Below are 21,278 nucleotides of genomic sequence, written 5' to 3'. Positions count from 1 at the left end.
TTGATTCGCTTCATTCCCAAAATCCTATGAAGACACTACAGTGTCTCCATTGCACAGATAAGGAAACCGAGATGGTACCAAATAAGAGGCTTTTCCAAGTCACACATCCAGTCATCGGCATGTGAACTCAGGCTTGTTCACCTACCTGGTCATCCGCCTCGAGAGTTGTGTGCTTTCCTGGTTGGATCTACCAAGCCCTCTCCCCATCTCCTCTCTCCTCAATGGTTGATATTCTTACTGGCTTCTCTCTCAAAAGAGAAGCATATTTGTGAGACCTAAAGTGATCAGGAACTGGAATGAATACCACAAGATTGTGGCACTAAAATTTGCTTCAGTTTAGGACTTCCCCGGCTGTGCTACAGAGTGATTGAATATATTATTGAAGATGTGAAAAGAGTCAGTGAATCTGAGGCTGTTGGTTCCTCCCATCAGTGTACTGTGGGAAGTAGGGGATGCCAAGGTGACCACTCCCTATACCCACCCACTACCTTTATAGTAACCACCAAGAGTTGACATAGACTCTAATTTGGTCACTACCAAATTCTGTGTCACTTTCATTGGGATGTGTCTGTTTCATCACTTTAGAGGGCTACAACAGATCGCCTATCAGAACGCTTCCAACTCCAGAGTTTCATAAGCGATAAAAAGTCACTTTCTCAAAAATAATGGCTGAGAGCTGGGGATTTAGCTTAGCAGCATAAGCGCCTGCCTTGCAAGCAGGCAGTCGTGAGTTCGATTCCCGGTACCGATAAAAAGGAAAAAGACAATAAAATAAAATTAAATTAAATTAAATTAAATTAAAATAATGGCTGAGAATTCAAGATGCATCTTTGGATCTTTTAAAACAAGCCTATGCTCCTTTCTCACCATTGCTCCTACTTTCCCTCTCCAAACCTTTTACTCCAAGCTAACTGGCTCCGAGTGCTTTGGCATTCTGTGTCCTTGTTCACAAAATTCTTTTCTCCCCTCCCTAACCCCACTCCAGCTACCAAGTCTCTTAATTTCTCTTCCTTTTCAGATCCTACCAAGCTTTCCAGGTCCTGTCCCAAGATCCCCTCCTTGATAAAGCCTCCCTACATCAATCCCACGCCTTTCTGTCCCTTCTTGCACTGGCAGCTCACTTGGTTTGACACACCCTTTTTTGCACATTGAATGTAAGTCTTATGGGTATGTCTTGCCCCACCCATTAAAATTGGAACTTCTTGAAATCTCTGAGATCCTCTTTCCTGACACATAGTAGAAGCTCAGTAAAGAGTTGATGGCTGTGAAATTTGCCTAAATTTTTGGAAGAAAACACAGAATCACCACTATATTGATAGAATTTCTCAAAATCTTAGGTTAAGTCTGTTGATGCTTAAGACATTTGACTCATGCAAATAGAGCTTCACATCTAGGGAAAGAAAGAGCAGGAGAATTTCTAATACCAGGTTGAGGCATTTCATCAGCATTACAAATACTGAGGTAAGGAAGGAATAAAAGACTATTTAAAATTTACTGGCAGCAATCACAGCATGTTCTGAGCAAACTATATGTATTATTGAGTCCCCAAAATGGCACAATTGCACCGTATGTTTCAGATGCATGAAGTAGCTTTCCCAAAGTCACATGAAAAGTAAATTGCTCTTATGGCATGTATATTATTTTCCTTAGTATTACACAGCAGATTTCCAAGATAAACCAGGGAGCATTCATTTTACCTGATATTTCCATAACTGATGAGAGATTCTAATTCCTGTCGTAGTGATCAACTAATGATGCCTGTCTTATGTCAGTAATCTGCATTTTCTGTTTTATTATTTCACAGAGAAATGTCTTCCATTAAGTCTTATCTACTCACTATTGACCATAGAATTAGAGAATTATTGTGGGGATACCCTTGCAAAAAAATAAAAATAGTCTTCTTCCAGCTCAATGTTTGAAGAAGCTGAGTCCCAGAGAGGTGATTGGCCTAGGCACATCACAGACAGGGGAGGGGTTGGGCAGAGCATCCTCACCGGGCGGCTGACGCCTTGACCACTTGTTTTCAAAACCAGGTACACAACTTGTTGTCTTCATGCCCAGAAATGAATGGACTAGCCATTCTCTTTTCTTCAGTTTTGAGTGGCACATTGTGCTCTTAGAGAATTTGAAATTCTTCCTCCTCTTTCCCTTTCTTTTCTTCTTCCACCTCCTTTTGTGGGGGGCAGTTGCAGTAATGATGATTGAACAGAAGTTCTTGTCAGCAAGCTATGTCCCCATTCATTTTTTAAAAATTATTTTTCATTTTGAGACAGGGTTAGGTTAAGTTGCACAGACCTGGCTTGAACTTACAGTCCTCTTGCCTTAGCTTACCAGAGTGCTGGGGTTTCTGGGGTGTGCCATCATGCCCAGCAATTATTTCTCATTCAGTTTTATTGTAAGGACATGAACAGAAGGTGTATAAAGGAACATGAGAAGTATTGTTTTGTGTCTGGAAATCCAAAATAGAAGGGTTAAGTGGCCATGTGTATGTTTTTCTCTCTGCAGAGAGAGCTTGAAGCTCCAATAACTTATATGGAACTTAAAGATCCCCAGAGAAGAAATTCTGTCTTCCATGAGCTAGCCCTTCAAAGCCCACATAGAAAAATTTGTCCTAACACTAGCTCAAATCTCTGGCTTTATAATCTAGTTCTAGTTTCTTTTAGTTCCCAAGACTAACAATACTAAGAGCTAACACTTTCTGAGGGTTCCACGTGCTAAATGTGTCACATAGCCCAAGCGTTACATCAGAGAGCCCAGTGGTTAGCACTAGAAGTTTAGACTCTGAAGATCATGGTCAAATCTGTTTTGACATCTTCCACCCATATGATGCTGAGCAAGCACTTGAGTAGTCTATAGAACTGGCAAAAAAAATGGTTTGTTTCTTATAGGATTGTTGTCACGATTAAAAGTTAACACATGTAAGGTGTTCAGAGCAAACAGAGTTAGTGTCTTAATTTTCTCATTTCCTCCTCACTGTAATTCATGGAATGGTAATTACGATCAACATCCATATTTTGTATATAAGGAAGCAGGAGTAGTCAAGTGCTTAAGTACACAGGACTTGTACAGAGGGACCTGGGATTACAAACTGGGAAAATCAGAACTCAGGTCCATTCTCTGCCTTTCCTACAAGCTGCTCATGGTTGGGCTATACCTGAGGCAGAACATCTGTGAGGAAGAATCATTGCATCCATGGCAGTTCAACAACCACAGCCCTCTCTTCTCCAGGCTTACCCAGGGAGAAGCCACTGCTCCTTTCCTGTTAAACAGCTCTGGCTCCCTTCTCAGCTCCCTTCTGAGGTCCTCCTTGGCAGCCCATCTACCTGACATTTCCAGGTCCCATCATGTGCATGGAAGGGGTGCAAGACACTCTGGGCCTAACTGCAGCTCCATGTTAACCTGCCGTGCAATTTGGGCTCACTTTGCAATCTGCCTGTGTCCTACTCTCCTCATCTGTGCAATCAAGATAATGACCTCCTCTCCCGCCTTTGGGAAAACTGAGAGTGGCCAACACAGATAGGCTCTCCGTGAACTACCTTTGCTTTTCCTTCTCTGAGAAGCATGAAAATGAAGCTTCCCAAACCCTAAGCTATGACCGCTTACCAGCCAAGCGCAGATGACAAATAGCAATTTTTACATAACTTCTTGGCTCAAGTTGCTCACCATTTGAGCTAAAATCATCCACCAGAATGATTTCCTTCAACAACCAAAGAGGGGTCCGGTTAATGATGCTGGTGATGGCCCGCTGTATAACAGACAGAGCTTCATCCATGAATATGAGGATCACACTGAGAGAAGGGAGCTGGGAAGGGTATGTCTTCTGAAGACACCTGTAAGAGACCAATTTTGTAACTGTATTATTTTTTGATTAAACATTGCTATACAGCCTCCTCTTCACTGTGCGTAATATTATCAGTTGACATGTCAAACCCTGTAACTCATTATGGAGGGAATCTCTCAGTTGTTCATCCCAGTACCAAGGAAATTGCATGTTTATTTACCTAAAATTATTCTGCCACACTGATAACGTGCTTTTTAAAAATTAATGTTCAATAGGTATTACTGCTAGGATGCTCATCATATCCCAAAAGCATCCTCATTCCTCTCCCACCCCCAAATCAGCTTCCTTTCCCCTGCCTTCATCCTGCCATTGCCACCCATCCCTGCCATGCTGTCAGATCTTTAATCATCTCTGACAACCTCCACCCCGCCCCGCCACACAGAGAAGCAAACTGTCCACAGAACTGTGGTTGACACGCTTTTTAAAAGTATAGCCTGTATTTATGGAATGCTTGCCATCTGCTAGGCTACTGTTTTCTCTTAGCTTTACAGGTTTATTGAGGTATGATTCATTCAATTTAAACTGTACATAGTTAATGTATACAATTAGAAGGCTTGGACATATGCTTATGTCTATGATACAATTGCCAAATCACGGCAATAAACATATCCATTAACTCCAAAAGTTTCCTTATCTTCCTATGCTCTCTGTGTGAATGAATGTTTCTGTTAAAACCTCAATATAAGACCTATGCTAACAAATATATATGTAAGTTTATGAGCTATTTGTCAAGAACTACTGTGCTGTGCAACATATGTCTAAAATTTACTCCTGTTGTACCACTGTAACTCTGTACACATGAAACAACTAATTTTAAATATAACTATTGAGCTATAATTTACAAACAACAATATCTATCCATTTAAAGCGATATAGTTGCCATAGATTGATAATCATGACAGAGTCACCATTAGTACTAATTTTAGAATTCTTTCATCCACAAAAAGAAATACTGTATTACCAGCCATTCTCCCTCTCCCCTCAATCTGTTTCACTTCTGTCCTCACAGCCAGGCACCCACTAATCTAATTTCTGTTTCTATAAAATTACCTATTCTAGATTTTTTGTATAAATAAAAATATAAAACATGTTCTTTAATTATTGGCTCCACTCAGCATGTTTTCAAGGTTCATTCATTGTTGTAGAAGGTATCCATACTTCATTCCTCTGCACTGTCAAATAATATCCCATTGTAGAGTGATAGTTCTCCATTTACCAATGGGTGTCCATTTAAGTTGTTTCCCATTTGGGGTAACTATGAATATCACTGGGATAAATGTTCTTGAACAAGATCTTATACTGATGTATATTTTTATTTCTCTTATACAAAGTCATGAGCCCCAAACCAAACATTTCAGTCAAAAACAGATCACACTTTCAGCTGCAGTCCCCAATATTATATTGCTCGGTGACATCATAGCTGTCTTGGGCTATGTAAGTGCACTCTGTGACATCCCCACCACGACAGAAACCCTTGACAGTGAAATCTTCAGAAATTACTCAAGCATTAAACAACATATGATTGCAACTAGAGTCCAAAAGGGAAAATGGGAAGTGGAGTATAAAGTTTTAAAAATATATTTTGAAGAAATAATGATTTTTATGTTATTTTAAAGCCTGGAGTCTTAGGAGTGGCCCCTTGGTCTAAACATCTAGCATTCAAAAATCGTAACACTAGGGCTTCAGTTATCTGTGTGCAGGTTGACAAATGGTGCTTAAACTATTCTGCTGATTCTGGGTGGGTTCAGCCTGGTGCTTTTGCACTGCCTTCTAGACCACCTAGGGCTGGGTATAGCCCATAAGCCTCTTCTTATCTGTCTTTTGGTGGTTCTGCCTGATACTCTTCTGGATGATCTGCTGTTTTACTGGTTACCGCTCATGGAGCTATGAGTATCCCCAACCAAGCATTCCATTGTTTCAGATGTCCCTAGACATGGAATCCTCCATGTTCTATTCAAATAGGTCAGTCCGTTGCACAGAGCCAGGGAGGCTGTCATCTCCCCTTTTCTTCTGTACAGAACCTGCACAGCACTGCACAGGAGATGAGAGTAGGGACTGTAGCCAATTCTGCAGTGACAACCTGTGATGCAGGCGGACACTGGGGAGAGAAGAGGTGGCAGGAGAAGATCTCAGGCCTGGGAGAAGGTGCAAGTGGAGCCTGCTGTACTCAGCCTGACACAGCTGGAGTTGAATTCCACTCTGGAAGTAAGGAAGAGGCAAAGGATGGAAATCACAACAGTCTCAGCCACTTCCATGAGGAGGAGTAGGACTTCTGATCTTAAGGATAGGAAAGATGTGACATGTGGTTGGCCTGCTCTCTCCAGGTTGAAGTCATAGCCCTACACCAAGGGCTGGAGAGACAAGGAGCTCCCTTTCTTTGGGGGTGGCCACACCCACCCAGAGCAAAGAACCTTGAGTTATACCCACCAGACAGGACTTGGGGTGAAGTAGAAGGAAGGAATCATGGCTCATGTGCCACAGATTCTTGCTGGTCTTGTTGCAACTTAATAGATTTCCCAGACAGAATGTTTCTGTGCTTGCTGTGTGCCCTCAAGACAATATCTGAAAGTAGTAAATGATACTTTTAAAATTTTCTCCAACTAGTTGTTTTGTTAGGAGAAAAGATGATGCACTTAATGTCATTTTAAAAGCTTCAATCCACATAGTTTTCAAAAATTTAAAGTAGTTTCCAATGCTTTCTTTGTAATCTAGATATCTTGTCTCTCTAGCAAAGCCAGTATTTGACCCACTACAACCAATGTTCTAGGGGACAGCAGCACCTCCTCTGACCAGGGTCAGGCTGTTGTCATCCCTGGTAATATCTGCTCCTGTTCCCTGAAAGCCCTCTTCATGCCCCTCTTCACATCATAGGCATCTAGGGATATTCAGTTGCAGACCTCAGATTTCAGCCCATTTGGGGCCAAGCCCAGCACAGATGAACATACAAGGACATGCATTTTTTGAAGGACTGGGCTGTTTCACAGTGATGTCAACAGGTGGCGCTACACAGACCAGCAGGGACTGTGTAACAAGACCAACAAGACTGGACTTTATCCTGAAAGGATTGTTGGAATTTAAGCAAAGAAGCAGTTTGATTATATTAACATTTTAAAATACCATTCTGACTTCCATGAGCACAGCAGATGAAAATGTTCCAGTTTGGAAAGGTTCCTCCCCCTCAGCCCACATGTAAAAGGCTTGTCCCTAGGTGGGAGCCTACTGGGGGCCTTGTGGTCACCGGGAAGTGCTCTAAAGAGGACAGTAGGACCACAGCCCCTTCCTCCTTCTCTCATTCTATTCTCAGCTATGGAGTGAATATTTTTGACCCAGCCTGTGACTCCCTCCATGAGCTGCTTCCAGAAGCTCAAAAGCAACACAGCTGCTCAATCATGGACCAGGGACTGCAAAACTATGAGCCAAAATAAACCTTTTCCCTATATGAACTGCTTGTCTCGGGTGTCTGTTACAGTGATGGAACACTAGCCCAGGTGAATAGCACATGTGGGCACCATGACACAGGTAGGAAGATAGGAATAGCTCCCCTAAGCCTGCTTTGGAGAAGAAAATAAGTGGACCCAGCCACATTGAGTGTGAGATGCCAGGGAGTCACAAAATAGAGGCTTAAGAGCAGGTCATTGGATACATGGTTCTGAGAAAGTCTAGATTGGAATTGTGGACTTGGAATTATTCCCAATGTAAGTAAGCGAATGAAATCAACAACACAAAAAACAGGAAGGAACCGTGTGCTACAGCCTGAGCATCATCAAAATTTAGAGATAGAGGAAGCCTGATAGAGGAGAACCTTAAATTCCTTAAAGCTCAGGAGTAGTTCTTAGTGTTGGTACAGAATGGTTATATAATAATATGTATGTACTTGACAGGAAGTGTACATGATTGTGTTGAATTAAAGACTTACTAACATTCTGCTGGACTTCTCTATCCTCTAATCTCTAGAACTGTATCAGCCACTTCAGATTCTTTGTTCCACTACACTTCATATTGTCCTGTGAGTACTGTTTTTTGCTATATCCTAAATGTTTTCACAATACTTCTCTTACCCACATCCTAACTCCAATACCTATTTTGTCGGCCTCCCGTCACGATGAACAAAATATTTGACATACACAGTTTGAGGAAGGAAATATTTGTTTTGGCTCATGATTTCATAAGTTTTGGTCCCTGGCCTGCTGGCTTCATGGTGGAAGGGCCTGGAGTAGAAAGCTGCTCAACTCATGCCAGCTAGAAAGCAGAGTGTGAAAGAAAAGAGTCAGAGAAAAAAGGGTCAGAGGTACTCTCCAAGGTCAGGACCCATTACCAAACCATACACACCCAGAAGTGTGCTTTACTAATCTAGGTGTGCCTGAAGCCAATCAAGCTGAAAATTAACCATCACACGTCCCCACCTTGTGTCAAGAGAGGCAAAAATATGGCTCCTAGTGTTCCAAGAGCATGAACTCTCCCTCTGTGCTTCCCTAGCAACTGGCCAGAAGACATAGATCAGCCTTGTCTAGTGGACTCTTCTGTAGTGACAACAACCATCCCTATCTGTGCTTCACATTATGATAGTCACAGGGGGGTGGTAGGCATTTGTATGTGGTTGATGTAACCAAAAATGAGTTTTAATTTAATTTATATTAATTATCTACATTTAAATAACCATACATAACTAGCGGCTACCACAATAGACAGCAGCAGGAGATACTTAAAAAAACTATTACCTAGGCATGGTGGCACACACTGGGAGTTCCAACATCCTGGGAAGCTGAGGTAGGAGGATCACATATTCAATGCCAGCCTGGGCACTTTAGTGACTTTGTGAGATCTTGTCTCAAAATTTAATTATGTGTTGGTATTAAACTTTAAAGAAGTTTTAAAAGGGCCTGGGTAAGTAGTTCAGTATGAAAGCCCTGGGTTCAATTCCAGCACTGCATAGATAGATAGACAGACAGACAGATATCTACACTACCCCCGATAGAAAGTCACATTGTGAGGGTAGTTATTGCAGATCAGTTCATAACTCTCCTCAACTCAATCTTGAGAGTTTTCAGTAATAACAGACATGTCTGTGCCATAAGTTCACCATCACTGCCTTAGACCATACGGACTCAAGTCTTTTCACTGTATTGATACCCCATGTAATCACTACCAGTCAATCAGAAATGTCACAAAACATGAAAGTTTTTTATCATCCAAGTACATCCAATCAGACTGAAAGGTTTATCTAAATACCTTTAGGGTAGAGCATCCAGATAAGGTTATCTATCCCCATGAGGGCCCATCTTGAAGTGAGGGGGTGTTAGTGGGGCAGTGACTTTCCACCTTTCCATCTAAGACCTATCACTGTCTCCTGGTGCACAGAATCAGGGTGCCCGACAGTCACCCTTTTAGAGTGACATGATGGAGAGAGCCAATTCATTCTCAGTCAGATCTTGAATTGACCACTGCCATATGGGACATGGACTCATGGTCAGATATTGAATGAAGATTCTTTGGTTGTGGTGTATATGCACATAAAAAGAAGTCAGTTTATATTTTCTTGCCATAATTGTTCTGGACTTCCATGTATGGTTTCATAACTCCTAAAAGAACTACTGACACTCAAAAACTACTGAAACACATCCAAAAAACTTCATGAATAACAAGTAGAATAAATGCAGAGACACACACCCCAACACATTATAATCCTAATACTGAAAATCAAAGTTTAAAACAAATTCTTGAAAGAAACAAAAGAAAAACAACTTGTCACATACCAGAGAAGCCCAGTAAGATTAATAGTTGGAATCTCATAAAATAATATAAGCCAGAAGTTAGTGGTATTGTATATTTTAAATACCAAAAGAAAAAATATCATCCACCAAGCATCTTTGATATCTTGTATCTTTCAAGTATGAAGGCAAAATAAAATCAATGGCAAATAAACAAATTTTGATATAATATATTGCTGGCATATCCACCTTATGAGAAATGCCAAGTTCTTTAGATCAAAAGCAAGTGACCCCAGAAAGTAGTTTAAATGCAAAGAGAAAGAAGGAAAGAAAGACACAGACACAGACACAGACACAGACACAGACACAGAGAGGAACAAAAGTAATTATGTGATTATAAAACACAAACTGATTTAAAAGTCAATGTACAAAAACAATGTGCATATGTAACTATATCATTGGGTCGGTAACTTAAGAGTAATGTAATAAATTTGACAACAATAGCACAAGGTAAGTAAATGGGAGAGAAGCTGTGTCAGTGTAAGGAAACGAAACAGCAAATTGAATTAAAAAGGAACAAATTTAGAGAGTCAGATAAGGCAAATACAATAGACTTTGTATTTTTATTTTCTCTCCATTTTTCTCTTCTCCTTTAACAGATACAAAATTATATAATTATACCAATATATTTTTGGTTTATATCATACATATATGTAAAGTGTGTGACAATTAACAGAAAAATAAATAGTGACTAGAGGTATTTTGAAGAACTTTTCTATTCTTCAGTAAATTAAGTAGAATTGGGTAAGTTAAAATGTATCTGATGTTATAAGCTCCAGAGAAATTACTAGAGAAATAATTAATATACAGAAGTAATTAAGATACTTATACTATTGTATTAGAAAATATTCACTTAATGAAAATCAGACAAGCAATAAAGGAGAAATGAGGAAAAGAGACGAAACTCTAGAAAATAAAAGCAGAATGCAGGTATAAATTCACCAAAAGCATTAAATATGAATGAGTTAAATAATCAAAATAGAAACTGCCAAGTTGTACTTTTTAAATATCCTACTGTATGTGTAGTGTTAGTCCTTTATCCATTCTATTTCAGTAGATTTTTATAGGATTTTCCCTGTATAAGGTTATGAAATGTGCAAAAATATGGTGTCTTTTATTTTGTATTCTTCCCTAGTTGCCTGGCTGGATCCTCCAGTATGATGTTGAATAGAAGAAGTGGTAAATGATATTCTTGTCTTATTCTTCATTATCAAGGGAAAGCTTTTAATATTTCACTATTAGGAATGGTGAAGCTCTGGGCTTTCAGAGATGTGCTTTATCAGGAATTCTAATCTATAATGAGTTGATTTAATGTTCTCTCAATCAATCTCTCTTTCTCTTTCTCTCTCCCTCTCCCTCTCTCTGCATCTCAGCTCCTCTCTGAGGGTTACATGCATGTGGATGAGTCAGCTATGTTCTCTGAGCTGCCTTTATGAAATGGATTAAAAACAAGAACCTGCTCATCCTCTTCCCTAACAACTCAGACACCCAGGACTCCCCAACCTTTGACTTTTACAGCTCTCCAAGCTCATCCTCAGAACAAACTGAGGTCCGTGGAAGCCCAGTGTGGCCCATCTCACCTGGAATCCCGCGTGTCGGGGAGGCTGCGGTCGAGGGGCAGCTGGTTGCTGAGGTACACGTTATAGCCAAACCTGTGGAACAGGTCCTGGGCCTTTCTTTGCTCAGCCTCAGGAAGGTCCTCTCCCCACCTCTGGAAGAGTGCAGAGTCTGGGAAGAGTTTCTTTGGGGCCTGGGGCTTCTTTGTCTTCACCACGTTGTGTGGCACTGTCTTTGGGGCAGGGTGAACTTCATCTTTCACCCTCTTTAGTGTGTCCTGCACATTCGCTTGTTGCTTCACAGCCAACTTCATATCTTCTTCTGCAAAAGAAGATGAGGGGAGGGAGAGGGCAAAGAAAAATTCAACCAATCCTAAGTTATCTGAGCAGTACTTTCCGTCCTAATTTCCTTGTGATAGTTTTCCTGAAATAGTTTGGATCTTAAATTTCCCTGCAGGACCACAAGTCAGAAGTTTGGTCACCAGCCCGTGATGCTATTGGGAGGTGATAGAAGCTCTAACTGGACTCTTAGGAAAAGAAGTTTGGTCATTGGGGTGTATCTTTGTCTCCGTCCACCATGCAGTCAGCTATGTGCTCCTGCCATGATACGTTGCCTTACCACAGGCCCAAAATCAATGGGACAAACTCACCACAGATTGAAACTACCAAAACTGTGAGCCAAGCCTATCCTGTCTTTCCATAAGGTAATTCTTTTGAGTATTTGTTACCATAATGGAAAAGTGACAAAATGTCTTCCAAATTTTAAAATGGATACATTTTGTCCCAGAGGACATGATGTCAGAGGAACTTATGAGAACCGTGTAACATCATCTTGGTAAAGCACATAATAGATGCCTCCCTTCCTTCAGCTCCATCAAAACACATCCACCTCTTTGTGGCTGCCCTAAGAGATGACTAGGAGGTATGAGAACTAAATTGATAATAAGATAATGTTTTTCCAGAATGAGACCTACAAACTATTTTTATCAGAATCATCAGTTGTGATTATTTAAAAATGTAGGTAGTAAGGTTCATTTTGACATCTTTTAAATTAGAATCTTGGGTCCAGTGGGAACATGGGCAAGAGAAGTTGCCAGAATCTACATTTTTAATGAAATCAAGGAGTAATTTTTTTTCTTTTGGTACTGGGGATCGAACTCAGGACCACACCCTTGCAAGGCAGGCGCTTATGCCGCTGAGCTATATTCCCAGCCAAGGAGTAATTTTGGTAAGTAAAATTTTGAGAAATAAAATACACTAATAGTGGCTAACAAAAATCTAATCTAAGCAGCAGCACCATCATCCACGCATGGCATTGCCTCTCATGTGTTAAATTCATCAGAATCTTTAACTTTTAAGACTTTGCATTGTTTCAGATACATCTAACAGTCACATTAGAGACACCATTGTAACCCAAAAGAGGGCTAGATAGTGACAGGCCCAGGAGAGGCTAGGGCCCAAAATACCAATTGTAATGATGCTTACAAATTCTGAAGCTCTTTCCTATCCATTATTTACCTAAACTTTACAACAACTCTGTAAGAGTTACACTGCATCTTCTTAACATATATACCAAGAACTCTCCTCAAGATCAATCAATAAACTCAGCAAAGAGAGAGAGAGAGAGAGAGAGAGAAACCAATTCAGTGCTTAGTGATTATGACTGTTAGTCATATGGCAATCAAGGCTCTCTGCCATAAGATACATTTGATTTTCGTGAGCAGTCTCCTATGATGAGAATCTTTCTTCAAACCCTAATGAAGGCATCTTTATTTTGAGGTGTGCCTCCCACCCCATCAAGTTGTTCATTGGGGCCCAAGCTCCCTCCCACTAGACAGGCACTGAGATTGTGTGCCAGACCAAGGTCGTGTGTATAGGATGAGGTCATGCGTCACCACGCCTAGACAGTATTCACGGAGAAGACCAGAGTTTCCTGATTGGATGGAATGGGACAGAGTACACCTACAAGTTTCCCTAAGAGTCTTGCATTTTGGAGTCCTGCTTTTGTTGTTTTAATCAGTGCTTTCAGTGGCCACTAGTCTAGCGGAGCAGGATTGGAAATTTTGGTAGAGCTGCAGCCCCTGAATCATGCACTGATGTGGAAGTAACACCTAATAAATTCATTTACTGGCCAAGCTGGTCTTGTCCAAGTGGTTTTTTGGTCTGTGGGTCCCCTCTCAGTTCAAAGACAGATGTTTCTTTTTTTGTCTCTTTGGGAAAGTTATGCAACATCCTCTAAACCTTCCATTACATCCCAACCAGTCTGAGGTCCACCCTCAGCCCATCCAGCATCTCTGTACACATTTCTCTGAATGACTGTAACCCAAGATCACCAGCCTGGTAGGAAGATGGCCCCATGTGACAAACTTCTCTGACTGGGTGCAGTCCCATGCCACAGCACATGGCTGGAGTGTGTTTCAAGTCCATATGTGGTACCCCAAAAGGAGCAAAGAAGTCATGCGACTGAGAGGGAGTTATGCTTAGAGATGACAAACATTGGCCCAAAAAGAGAAAAAGGAGGAGAATCAACTAAAGTGCTGAAGAAAAAAGATGGTCAAAGAAAACATGGGAAGAAAATGAGACAATAGGTCTATCAAAGAAAGTTCACATGAACACCCTGTACATTTGTTCAGATGGGAAAAATGAATGAGAGTAAAATTTAGTGTTCTAGATGGAAGAATATTAGTCTCATCCTTTTTGGAGCTAAGCACATGGGGATCTCAGATGGTACTGGGTTCTCCTCACCTTTAAATTCCTCTGCACTCCTATTTTTGGAGGAAAGGTGTCAAATTTTCCCTTTCACTCACCCATGGGAACTGGCTAGGACCCAGTCATGCTAGAGCCAATCTAAGGCAGTGCAGTTAGTCTAGCAAAATGAATCCAGGGCTACTAGGTCACTCCCATGACTTATACTGACAATTTCTAAAGGTCACACCCAGTGACATTACTCTGGGGAGACTTCCAAGAGCCCCAAGGGAGGTTCACACAGAGTTTAGATCCGTTGTTACTTCTGTCAATAGGGAAGTAATTGTCACTACGCATTGAATGCAGTCATCACTGTGTCAAGTGTAATCTATTTGATTTTCTCAGACATCCTTATTGACTTGTGCCTTTCTTTGGTCTTCCTGGAACAAAGGATGACAAGTAATTCAACAAGGCTTTCAATCACAGGGAGGGACGTGGGAAGGAAGGACAGTTGTGATCTGGAAAGATAGCCCAGAGACACTTTGGAGTCATCCCAGGTGGTGGTGAGTCTCTGGCACAGCATCATTTTAGAGTGATGAAGTGAGGGTACACCAAGATAAGAAGACTAGAAAGAAATGGCCACTGTAAGAAGAAAGGGGAAGGAGACCAGATGGTCCCACACTGGGTCCCAACTGAAGACAAGGATGCCTACCATTTTATTTCGAGGAGACTGATGAGCTAAGGGTTGGGCGGAAGAGTCCAGGTGCCTTCTGGATGCTCTGCTAAGGGATAGTAGAGTGCTGGGATGACCCCCTGAGTCACAGTCCTGGAAAAGCTGCCTGGCACACTCGCCTGAGTGCTGCTTCACCCATCAGGGGTTCCAGGACTTCTGGAGCCAGCCATTTCTCCTCTGTTCCATCCATTCTCTTACCTCCTTTCATTCATTCTCTCACCCTCTTCCCTTCCTCCCTGTCTGCCTGTTCATTTCTTTTTCCTTCCTACATTCACTTTTTCATCTATTTAATTTCTATGAGTAAACAGAAATGAGTGGTGAACAGGACAAAAAGCAAGGTTGCCTGCTTGCTTTCCAGAAAATTGTATCACAGCAAAATATAATGAGTCCCATGAAGGGGGCAGAGGAAATTGTGGGTGTTTGATGCCTCCTCCTCTCTCCTCTTTCCTGCTCCCCATCTCATTTTCCCTCTCTCCTTGTCATCACATGAATTCATTCATTCTCTGCCCTGGGACTCTCGAATTTTCCCTTTTCTTTTCCCGGCACACACTCATCCTAGAGGTCAAGCTCCTGCTCACACATTCAGCAGTGCCTTAAGTGCACAAGTACTTGAACCCTGCCACTTGGGGAGCAGGGAAAATTGCCACTACCCTCACTGAAGTCTGATACTGAGGCATACACAGGCCAGAGCAGTCAGTCTTCCTCAGACAGCCAGAATCATCAGCAAACCCAGCATGGGTAGGATTCTTTCTCTGAATTTTAAATGAAGAGGTTTTAAGTAGGACACACAATTGCTTTCTGCATGCATTTTCTAACCTTGTGAGGTCCTACCAGAGTCCCTACCAGATCATGGCTTTGGTCACCGACTTTGCTACCTCGTATGTGCACTCCTGCCACACATAAGTTCAAGGACAGGGCTGTGCCCAGACATTCCTGGTGTGTGTGTGTGTGGGTGTGTGTGTGCACGCATGCATGTGCACAAACTCCTGCATAACTATTTCTGTTCCACTGCTCCCTTATTGACACTGTGTGCTCCCACTTTTATTCCCACCCACCTAATTATCAGTCCCCACGTCTCATCAAAAACACAAAGGTGACGCTTATGTGAGCGGCTGGGCGAGGGGAAGCTGGTGCCTCACCCACTCTCCCCAACCCCCTACCCACAGGTGCACACCCTGCTCCAGCACAATGTGCTGTACTCACTCAGTTGTTGCATAACCACCTCCAGGTGGGCCAGCCTGTCCATCACGATCTCATCCCTCTCAGGTGGAGGCCGATGGGGCTCCTCATGAAGACCACGCTGAATCAACTTCTGTACGGTCTCCTTGGTGTGAAACAACAGGAGGAGGTTGACAGCGAGGACCAGCATCAGCCCGAGGCAGAGGACTTGGGGGAGGTTTCTCCTAAGCATCTCTGCCCATGGGTCCTCCACAGCTGAGTGCCTGGCTGCCCCGCCAGTGGAGGAGTGGCTGTCCTATACTGGCTGCCTGCTGCCGAGCCAGATGTTCTCTAGCCAGGAAAGCAGTGGCAGCAAGTTGCATGGCTTCTTCCAGAGCAGCGTCAGGTGTGTGGGGTGTGCCAGGGAGGCTCCTCAGAGACAGGTGAGACAGCTAAGCACACTTTGCCCTGCCTCTGAGGCCAAGGAATGCCCAGCCACCTGAGTGAGAGCACTCTCTCTCTCTCTCTTTCCCTCTCTCCCTAGAGACTGATGGGGCATGTAAGGTCTCGTCTTGTGGGAATCAAAGGGGAAAAGAAAGGAGCCCACAGAGTGCCCTGGTGCTTCTGGAGGATGGAGATCCTCAGTACATTTTTGCCCAACCCTACAAGGTCACAAACACAGTAAGCCTTCATACTCAGCTAGTGCCAGGGGAACCTTCCCTGCTGGTTCTGGTGCCTGAAGGCAGGGACCCTGGGGTGAGCCACCAAGCTAACTCCTGTGTCCACATGTTCTCCTTGCAGCTCTGAGCTCTGGGGCTCTCCCTGACTCAGCTTCCAGGAACTACTTTGCTCTCTACTCCCTCCATTTACTATGTCTTGAGCAAATTGCTTAATTACCATCATTATATAGATTAAAGAAAATTGTATTCCAAGGGCAAAATTGAAACTTCTCAGTCTCACATTGGTCTCTATGCCTACCTTGTGCACCTAGCTGCCATGCTTACTGTGCCTTTGGCAGGTGGGCACTGGGGCACATGTGGGCATCTGAGACATGCAGCTCTAAGGAGAGCAGGGAAAATGAAAAAGGACAAAAAGGAAGGTAAATGGTTATTTTTGTATCAATTAGCAATAATCATACCTTGAAAAAAATCTCATGGGCTATGATCCTACCACTGTTCAAAGCCTATTTTTTCATCATAGAAAGTCTTCCCAAGGGGCTGGGGATTTAGCTCACAGCATAAGCGCCTGCCTTGCAAGCAGGCAGTCGTGGGTTCAATACCCGGTACCGATAAAAAGGAAAAAGACAAAAAAAGAAAGTCTTCCCAGGCTCTGATTCTGAGGAGAGCTGGAGCAGATGTACTGGGCACTGTTTCTCTCTTCTAGCCCAGGCAACGGAAAGCCCTGGACATTCCCTATGCAAGAAACAAGGAGATTCTGAAAAGCAGAGAGAAAAGTGAAGACTGGCTAGAGGTCTTGGAACCCAAGGAAAAACACAGATGTAAATTCCACAGGTTTTCTCTTGCCTTAGTATTTTCAAAATTTTAAAATCATAGGTGACCTCAACAGAAGAATGAAGAAGCAGAGAAAAATCAGTGAACTTGAAGATAGAACAATAAATATATCCAATCTGAACAATAAAGAGAAAATAGACTGAGCAGTAATGACAGAACCTCGGAGATTGTTAAGATTATAACAAAAGATTTAATATTCACATCACTGGAGTCTCAAATGATGAGACAAAAACATAGGGCTGAACAAAAATCTTAAGAATAAAGCTGAAATTTATTCAAAATTGGCAAGAGACATAAACCTAGAGATTTAAGGAACTTAAGGAAACCCAAAAGAAGAAAGCAAAAACCTTGCCCGAGAGTATCACAATCAATCTTCTCAACATCAAAGACTAAAAATTCTTGAAAATAACAAGAAAGCAATGAAACAATCCCAGTGAGAATTCTCACCAGAAATCACAAAGCCATAGGAAACAGCAATATTTTTCAAGTGTTAAAGTAAACAGGCCCATCCCATCTTACATCCAACAAAAATATCTTTCAGCAATGTGGAAGAATCAAGACATTATTGAACAAGAAATATGAGATTTGTTGCCAGCAGGCTTACTGGAGAAAGAGGGTGAAACGGGGCCTTTCTACATCACCAGGTAGCCTTGAACTTGGCCTTGGCCTGGCCTTGAACTCACCATGTAGCTGAGGCTGGCCTTGAACACAAAGCAGTCCTCCTGCCTCCAGAGTGATGGGGTGCAACATGTGCATTACCATGCGCAGCTGGCCAGCAGATTTGTCATAAAGGAAAAGATAAAGAAATGTTCTAAATGAAGATGTGAAAATCTGGGAGAAAGAACAAGCAACAAAAATAGTAAAAGTAGGAGTAAATAGAAGAAGAGTTCCTTCGCCCTTCTGAGGTTGGTAAATCATGATTGACAGATGGAGCAGAAAAACAGAACATCTGGCAGAGCATTTAGCTCAGCGGCATAAGTGCCTGCCTGGCAAGTGCGAGGTCATGAGTTCAATCCCCATTACCAAAACAAAACAAAGCAAGCAAACAAACAAAAAACAGAACATTGCCCAATGTGCTTCTCAAAGTATGTGTAAGAGATATTTAAAGGAATTATATATGAAAATGGATAAAGGCATGTAAAATAAAGTAAGGTCCCCCCATGTCCCTAGAACAGGTAAATGGTGTAATGAGTAGTCCACACAGGAATGGTTTCTTCACTGCATGAATCTACATGGGATAAAACAGCACAGAAGCGTGTGCTCACAGTACCAACATCGGCTTTCTAGTTGTGTACTTTTGTACTTGTCTTCGTCACTTTTCTCATCACTGGCACAAAACACTTGACACAGAACACTAACAGAGAAGAGATTTATTGTGGCTCGCATTTCAGTCCAAGTTGGGTGGCTTCAAAGAAGGCATGGCAAACGGGCACAGCAGAGAGCTGCTCACAGCCCAGGGGTCAGAAAGCAGAGTCAGAGAGCTGAAGGGAGATGAGCCCTTCGAGGCCACGCCACCAGGGACACACCCCTCAGACCAGCCTCCACCTCCTACCTTCACATCAGGCTATAAACCCATCAGAGGGTTAAACCACTGCCTACCACACCCCTATGATCCAGTCACTTCCTCAAAGCCACACCTATGAATCCGTGAGGCTTTGGAGTAAACATCTAGTTATAAAAAATGATAGCACTATTTTTGCAAACTTATGTAAAAACAGAGATATATCAAAGTTATATTTTTAAAAGCATGATATCATTCTATACAAGCTGAACTTACAAATAGTTTGTTAAAAATCTACAAAAAGTTAAGCATGGCAGTGCACACCCATAATTCTATAATTTAGGAGGCCAAGGTAGGAGAACTGAATTCGAGATTAGTCTGAACAATATAGGGAGGTTTTGTCTCAAAAATTTTTTTTGTTTTTACAGTTATAGCAGTGTAAGTGATGAATCTGTTTAAAAAATTTTAAACTAAAAATTAAAATGCACAAAAATAGTTACCCCTGTGGTAGGGATCAAAGAACTGAGGGACAGGAGTAGGAAAGAGACTAACTTTTCACTGATTTTTTGTATTTTTAAGATTCTGTGTCATGTCACATGAATTATCTATCAAATGATAATTAATTTGATAAAAATTGCATCATATTCTGTATTACCTTATAGCGTCTGGAATAAGACAGAAGAGACTATCAAGTTAGAGAGACTGGTGGGTATTCCTCTCTGTAGTCCTTGTACCTGTCCTTCTTGTCTACAAAAGTGATGCGACTCCCCAGGAAAGGGGACACAGGAGTGCCTTTCTGGGAACATGTCTTTTCATGCTGCTAATACCTGCTCAGGTGTCAAGGGAGTCATCCTCCAAAGTTCACTTCATAATAATCACCCAAATAGCTTGACAAAAACGCAGACTTTCAGGTTCTAGGCGTAAAGATTTTAATTCTGTTAATCTATTAAGAGTCTTTAAATGTTTCATATGAATCACCTTATACTTCTGCCTCTGGGAGCTCACAAATTTATGAGGCGGAGAGAGCACGCCCTGGTTATATAATGTGTTTATGCTCCTGTCAGGATACCCACAAGGGCCAAGTGTCACAAAAGGCCAAATGAGCAAATCTTCTGCCTGAGTGTGTGGCATCTCAAAAGACACATCAGGCTCAGTCCCTCCAGCAAGAGCCTATATGTGAGTTTAGAACAGGAAAGCACACATCCTTTTAATGAAGGACAAGTCCTTCCTGGAGATCGGAAAGGGATAAGAATGGTGAGAGCTCCAGCTGAGGACAGTGACTGAATCTTTGGTGGTTTTTGGTGTCATTGAAGATTCAGTGGAAAAACTGAGAAAGTTTCCTTTTCTCAAAGAAATGAACAATGCTGCCATTATAAAGAAGATTGATAGAGATAAATGCCCTCTGGTACTGGATGAGGACCTTGAGGGCACTTCACTAGATAAATTTAAAGATGAGCAACCTGAATGACAACCCCACTGGATTGTGCATAGCTATAAATATCCAAGTGACAATGGGCATTTTATGTCTTCTATGCTCTGTTTTCCCCAGTCCTGTTGGATGGAAGCCTGGACAATGATGTTGTATGCTGGAAGTAAGAATAAGTTAGCTCTAACAGTTGAATTAACCAGGACATTTGAAATAAGAAATACTGAAAACTTCACGGAAGAGTTGACTTCTGCACTTCTAAAGTATTTCTGCACTAACCTGACTATACTAGAACCAGACGTAAACACTTATCGATGCCTAAAAACACACTGCTGCTTACAGTTTATTTTCTGTAGCAAAAAGAAAACAACTTCATTTGTGCAGTTTGAACGCAGAGGAAATTATCTTCATAAGTAATGAAATTCCTAAAGTTTCCTTATATCTGCTCCCTTATATTTGTAACTGTTAAGTGGACTCCTTTTCTCCAGGGATTTTTTTTCAATTCTTGTGACTAATTTCTATAACTATGGTTCAGAATTCATTTTGGTGCCTTCTTTTGACAAACATTGATAATATTAACAGTATATATATATATATATATATATATATATATATATATATGAAAACAGCATATTATCACTTGTCAAATTGTTGAAATTAATCTGAAGTTAAAGACTTGACTACTCAATTTTGAGCCATGAATAGTAATTTAGTATAACCTGCATTCCAAGTATATTTTTCATCAATTTCATACCTCTTTTTATTTCCCATATCTTTTTAACTGAGTATAGAAATATTTTCATCAGTCATTCATTCTTAATGTCTGAATTTTAGATTTTATGAGAAGTAGAACTATTAGTGCTTATTCTTATAGAAAATAACATCTTACTGTCTTAGAAATTGGTGGGTTATAATAACCAAGGACTTCCTCCCCGTTTATGTTACTTCTAGACCATTTTTAATCTAGGTTAATAACACTTTATTTATAAAGCACCTCCTAAGGTCTTGAGGACACTAATTATTTTAAGTGTGTTAATACTGTGCCTTTGATGTGTTAGTGTTATAGTTTAAGATTTTTATACTACCAGTATTCTAGGAT

The 21,278-nt window shown here is 41.4% G+C and overlaps 1 protein-coding gene and 1 pseudogene across 2 annotated transcripts in view; one reads left to right on the top strand and one right to left on the bottom strand.

Annotated features, from left to right (window-relative positions):
• Positions 1 to 16,596, bottom strand: part of Galnt8 (polypeptide N-acetylgalactosaminyltransferase 8) — a 41,175-nt gene extending 24,579 nt beyond the window's left edge. For both annotated transcript variants that reach the window (XR_010043676.1, XM_063237722.1), the window contains exons 1-3: positions 15,787 to 16,596; positions 11,190 to 11,487; positions 3,664 to 3,830 (exon numbers count right to left, since the gene is read on the bottom strand). Coding sequence is in view for 1 of the 2 variants with exons in the window: in XM_063237722.1 (XP_063093792.1) it covers positions 3,664 to 3,830; positions 11,190 to 11,487; positions 15,787 to 15,994 (673 nt within the window). In the remaining variant the exon portion in view is untranslated. The remainder of the gene's footprint in view (positions 1 to 3,663; positions 3,831 to 11,189; positions 11,488 to 15,786) is intronic.
• Positions 16,597 to 18,670: 2,074 nt separating this feature from the next.
• On the top strand, positions 18,671 to 20,596 carry LOC134473438 (glia maturation factor beta-like; annotated as a pseudogene).
• Positions 20,597 to 21,278: the final 682 nt, after the last annotated feature.

The sequence above is a fragment of the Cavia porcellus genome, unplaced genomic scaffold, assembly GCF_034190915.1.
Source record: "Cavia porcellus strain 051 isolate PalLab524CR breed Dunkin Hartley unplaced genomic scaffold, mCavPor4.1 scaffold_27, whole genome shotgun sequence".
Lineage (NCBI taxonomy): Eukaryota > Metazoa > Chordata > Mammalia > Rodentia > Caviidae > Cavia > Cavia porcellus.
This window is presented reverse-complemented; position numbering and strand designations above follow the sequence as displayed.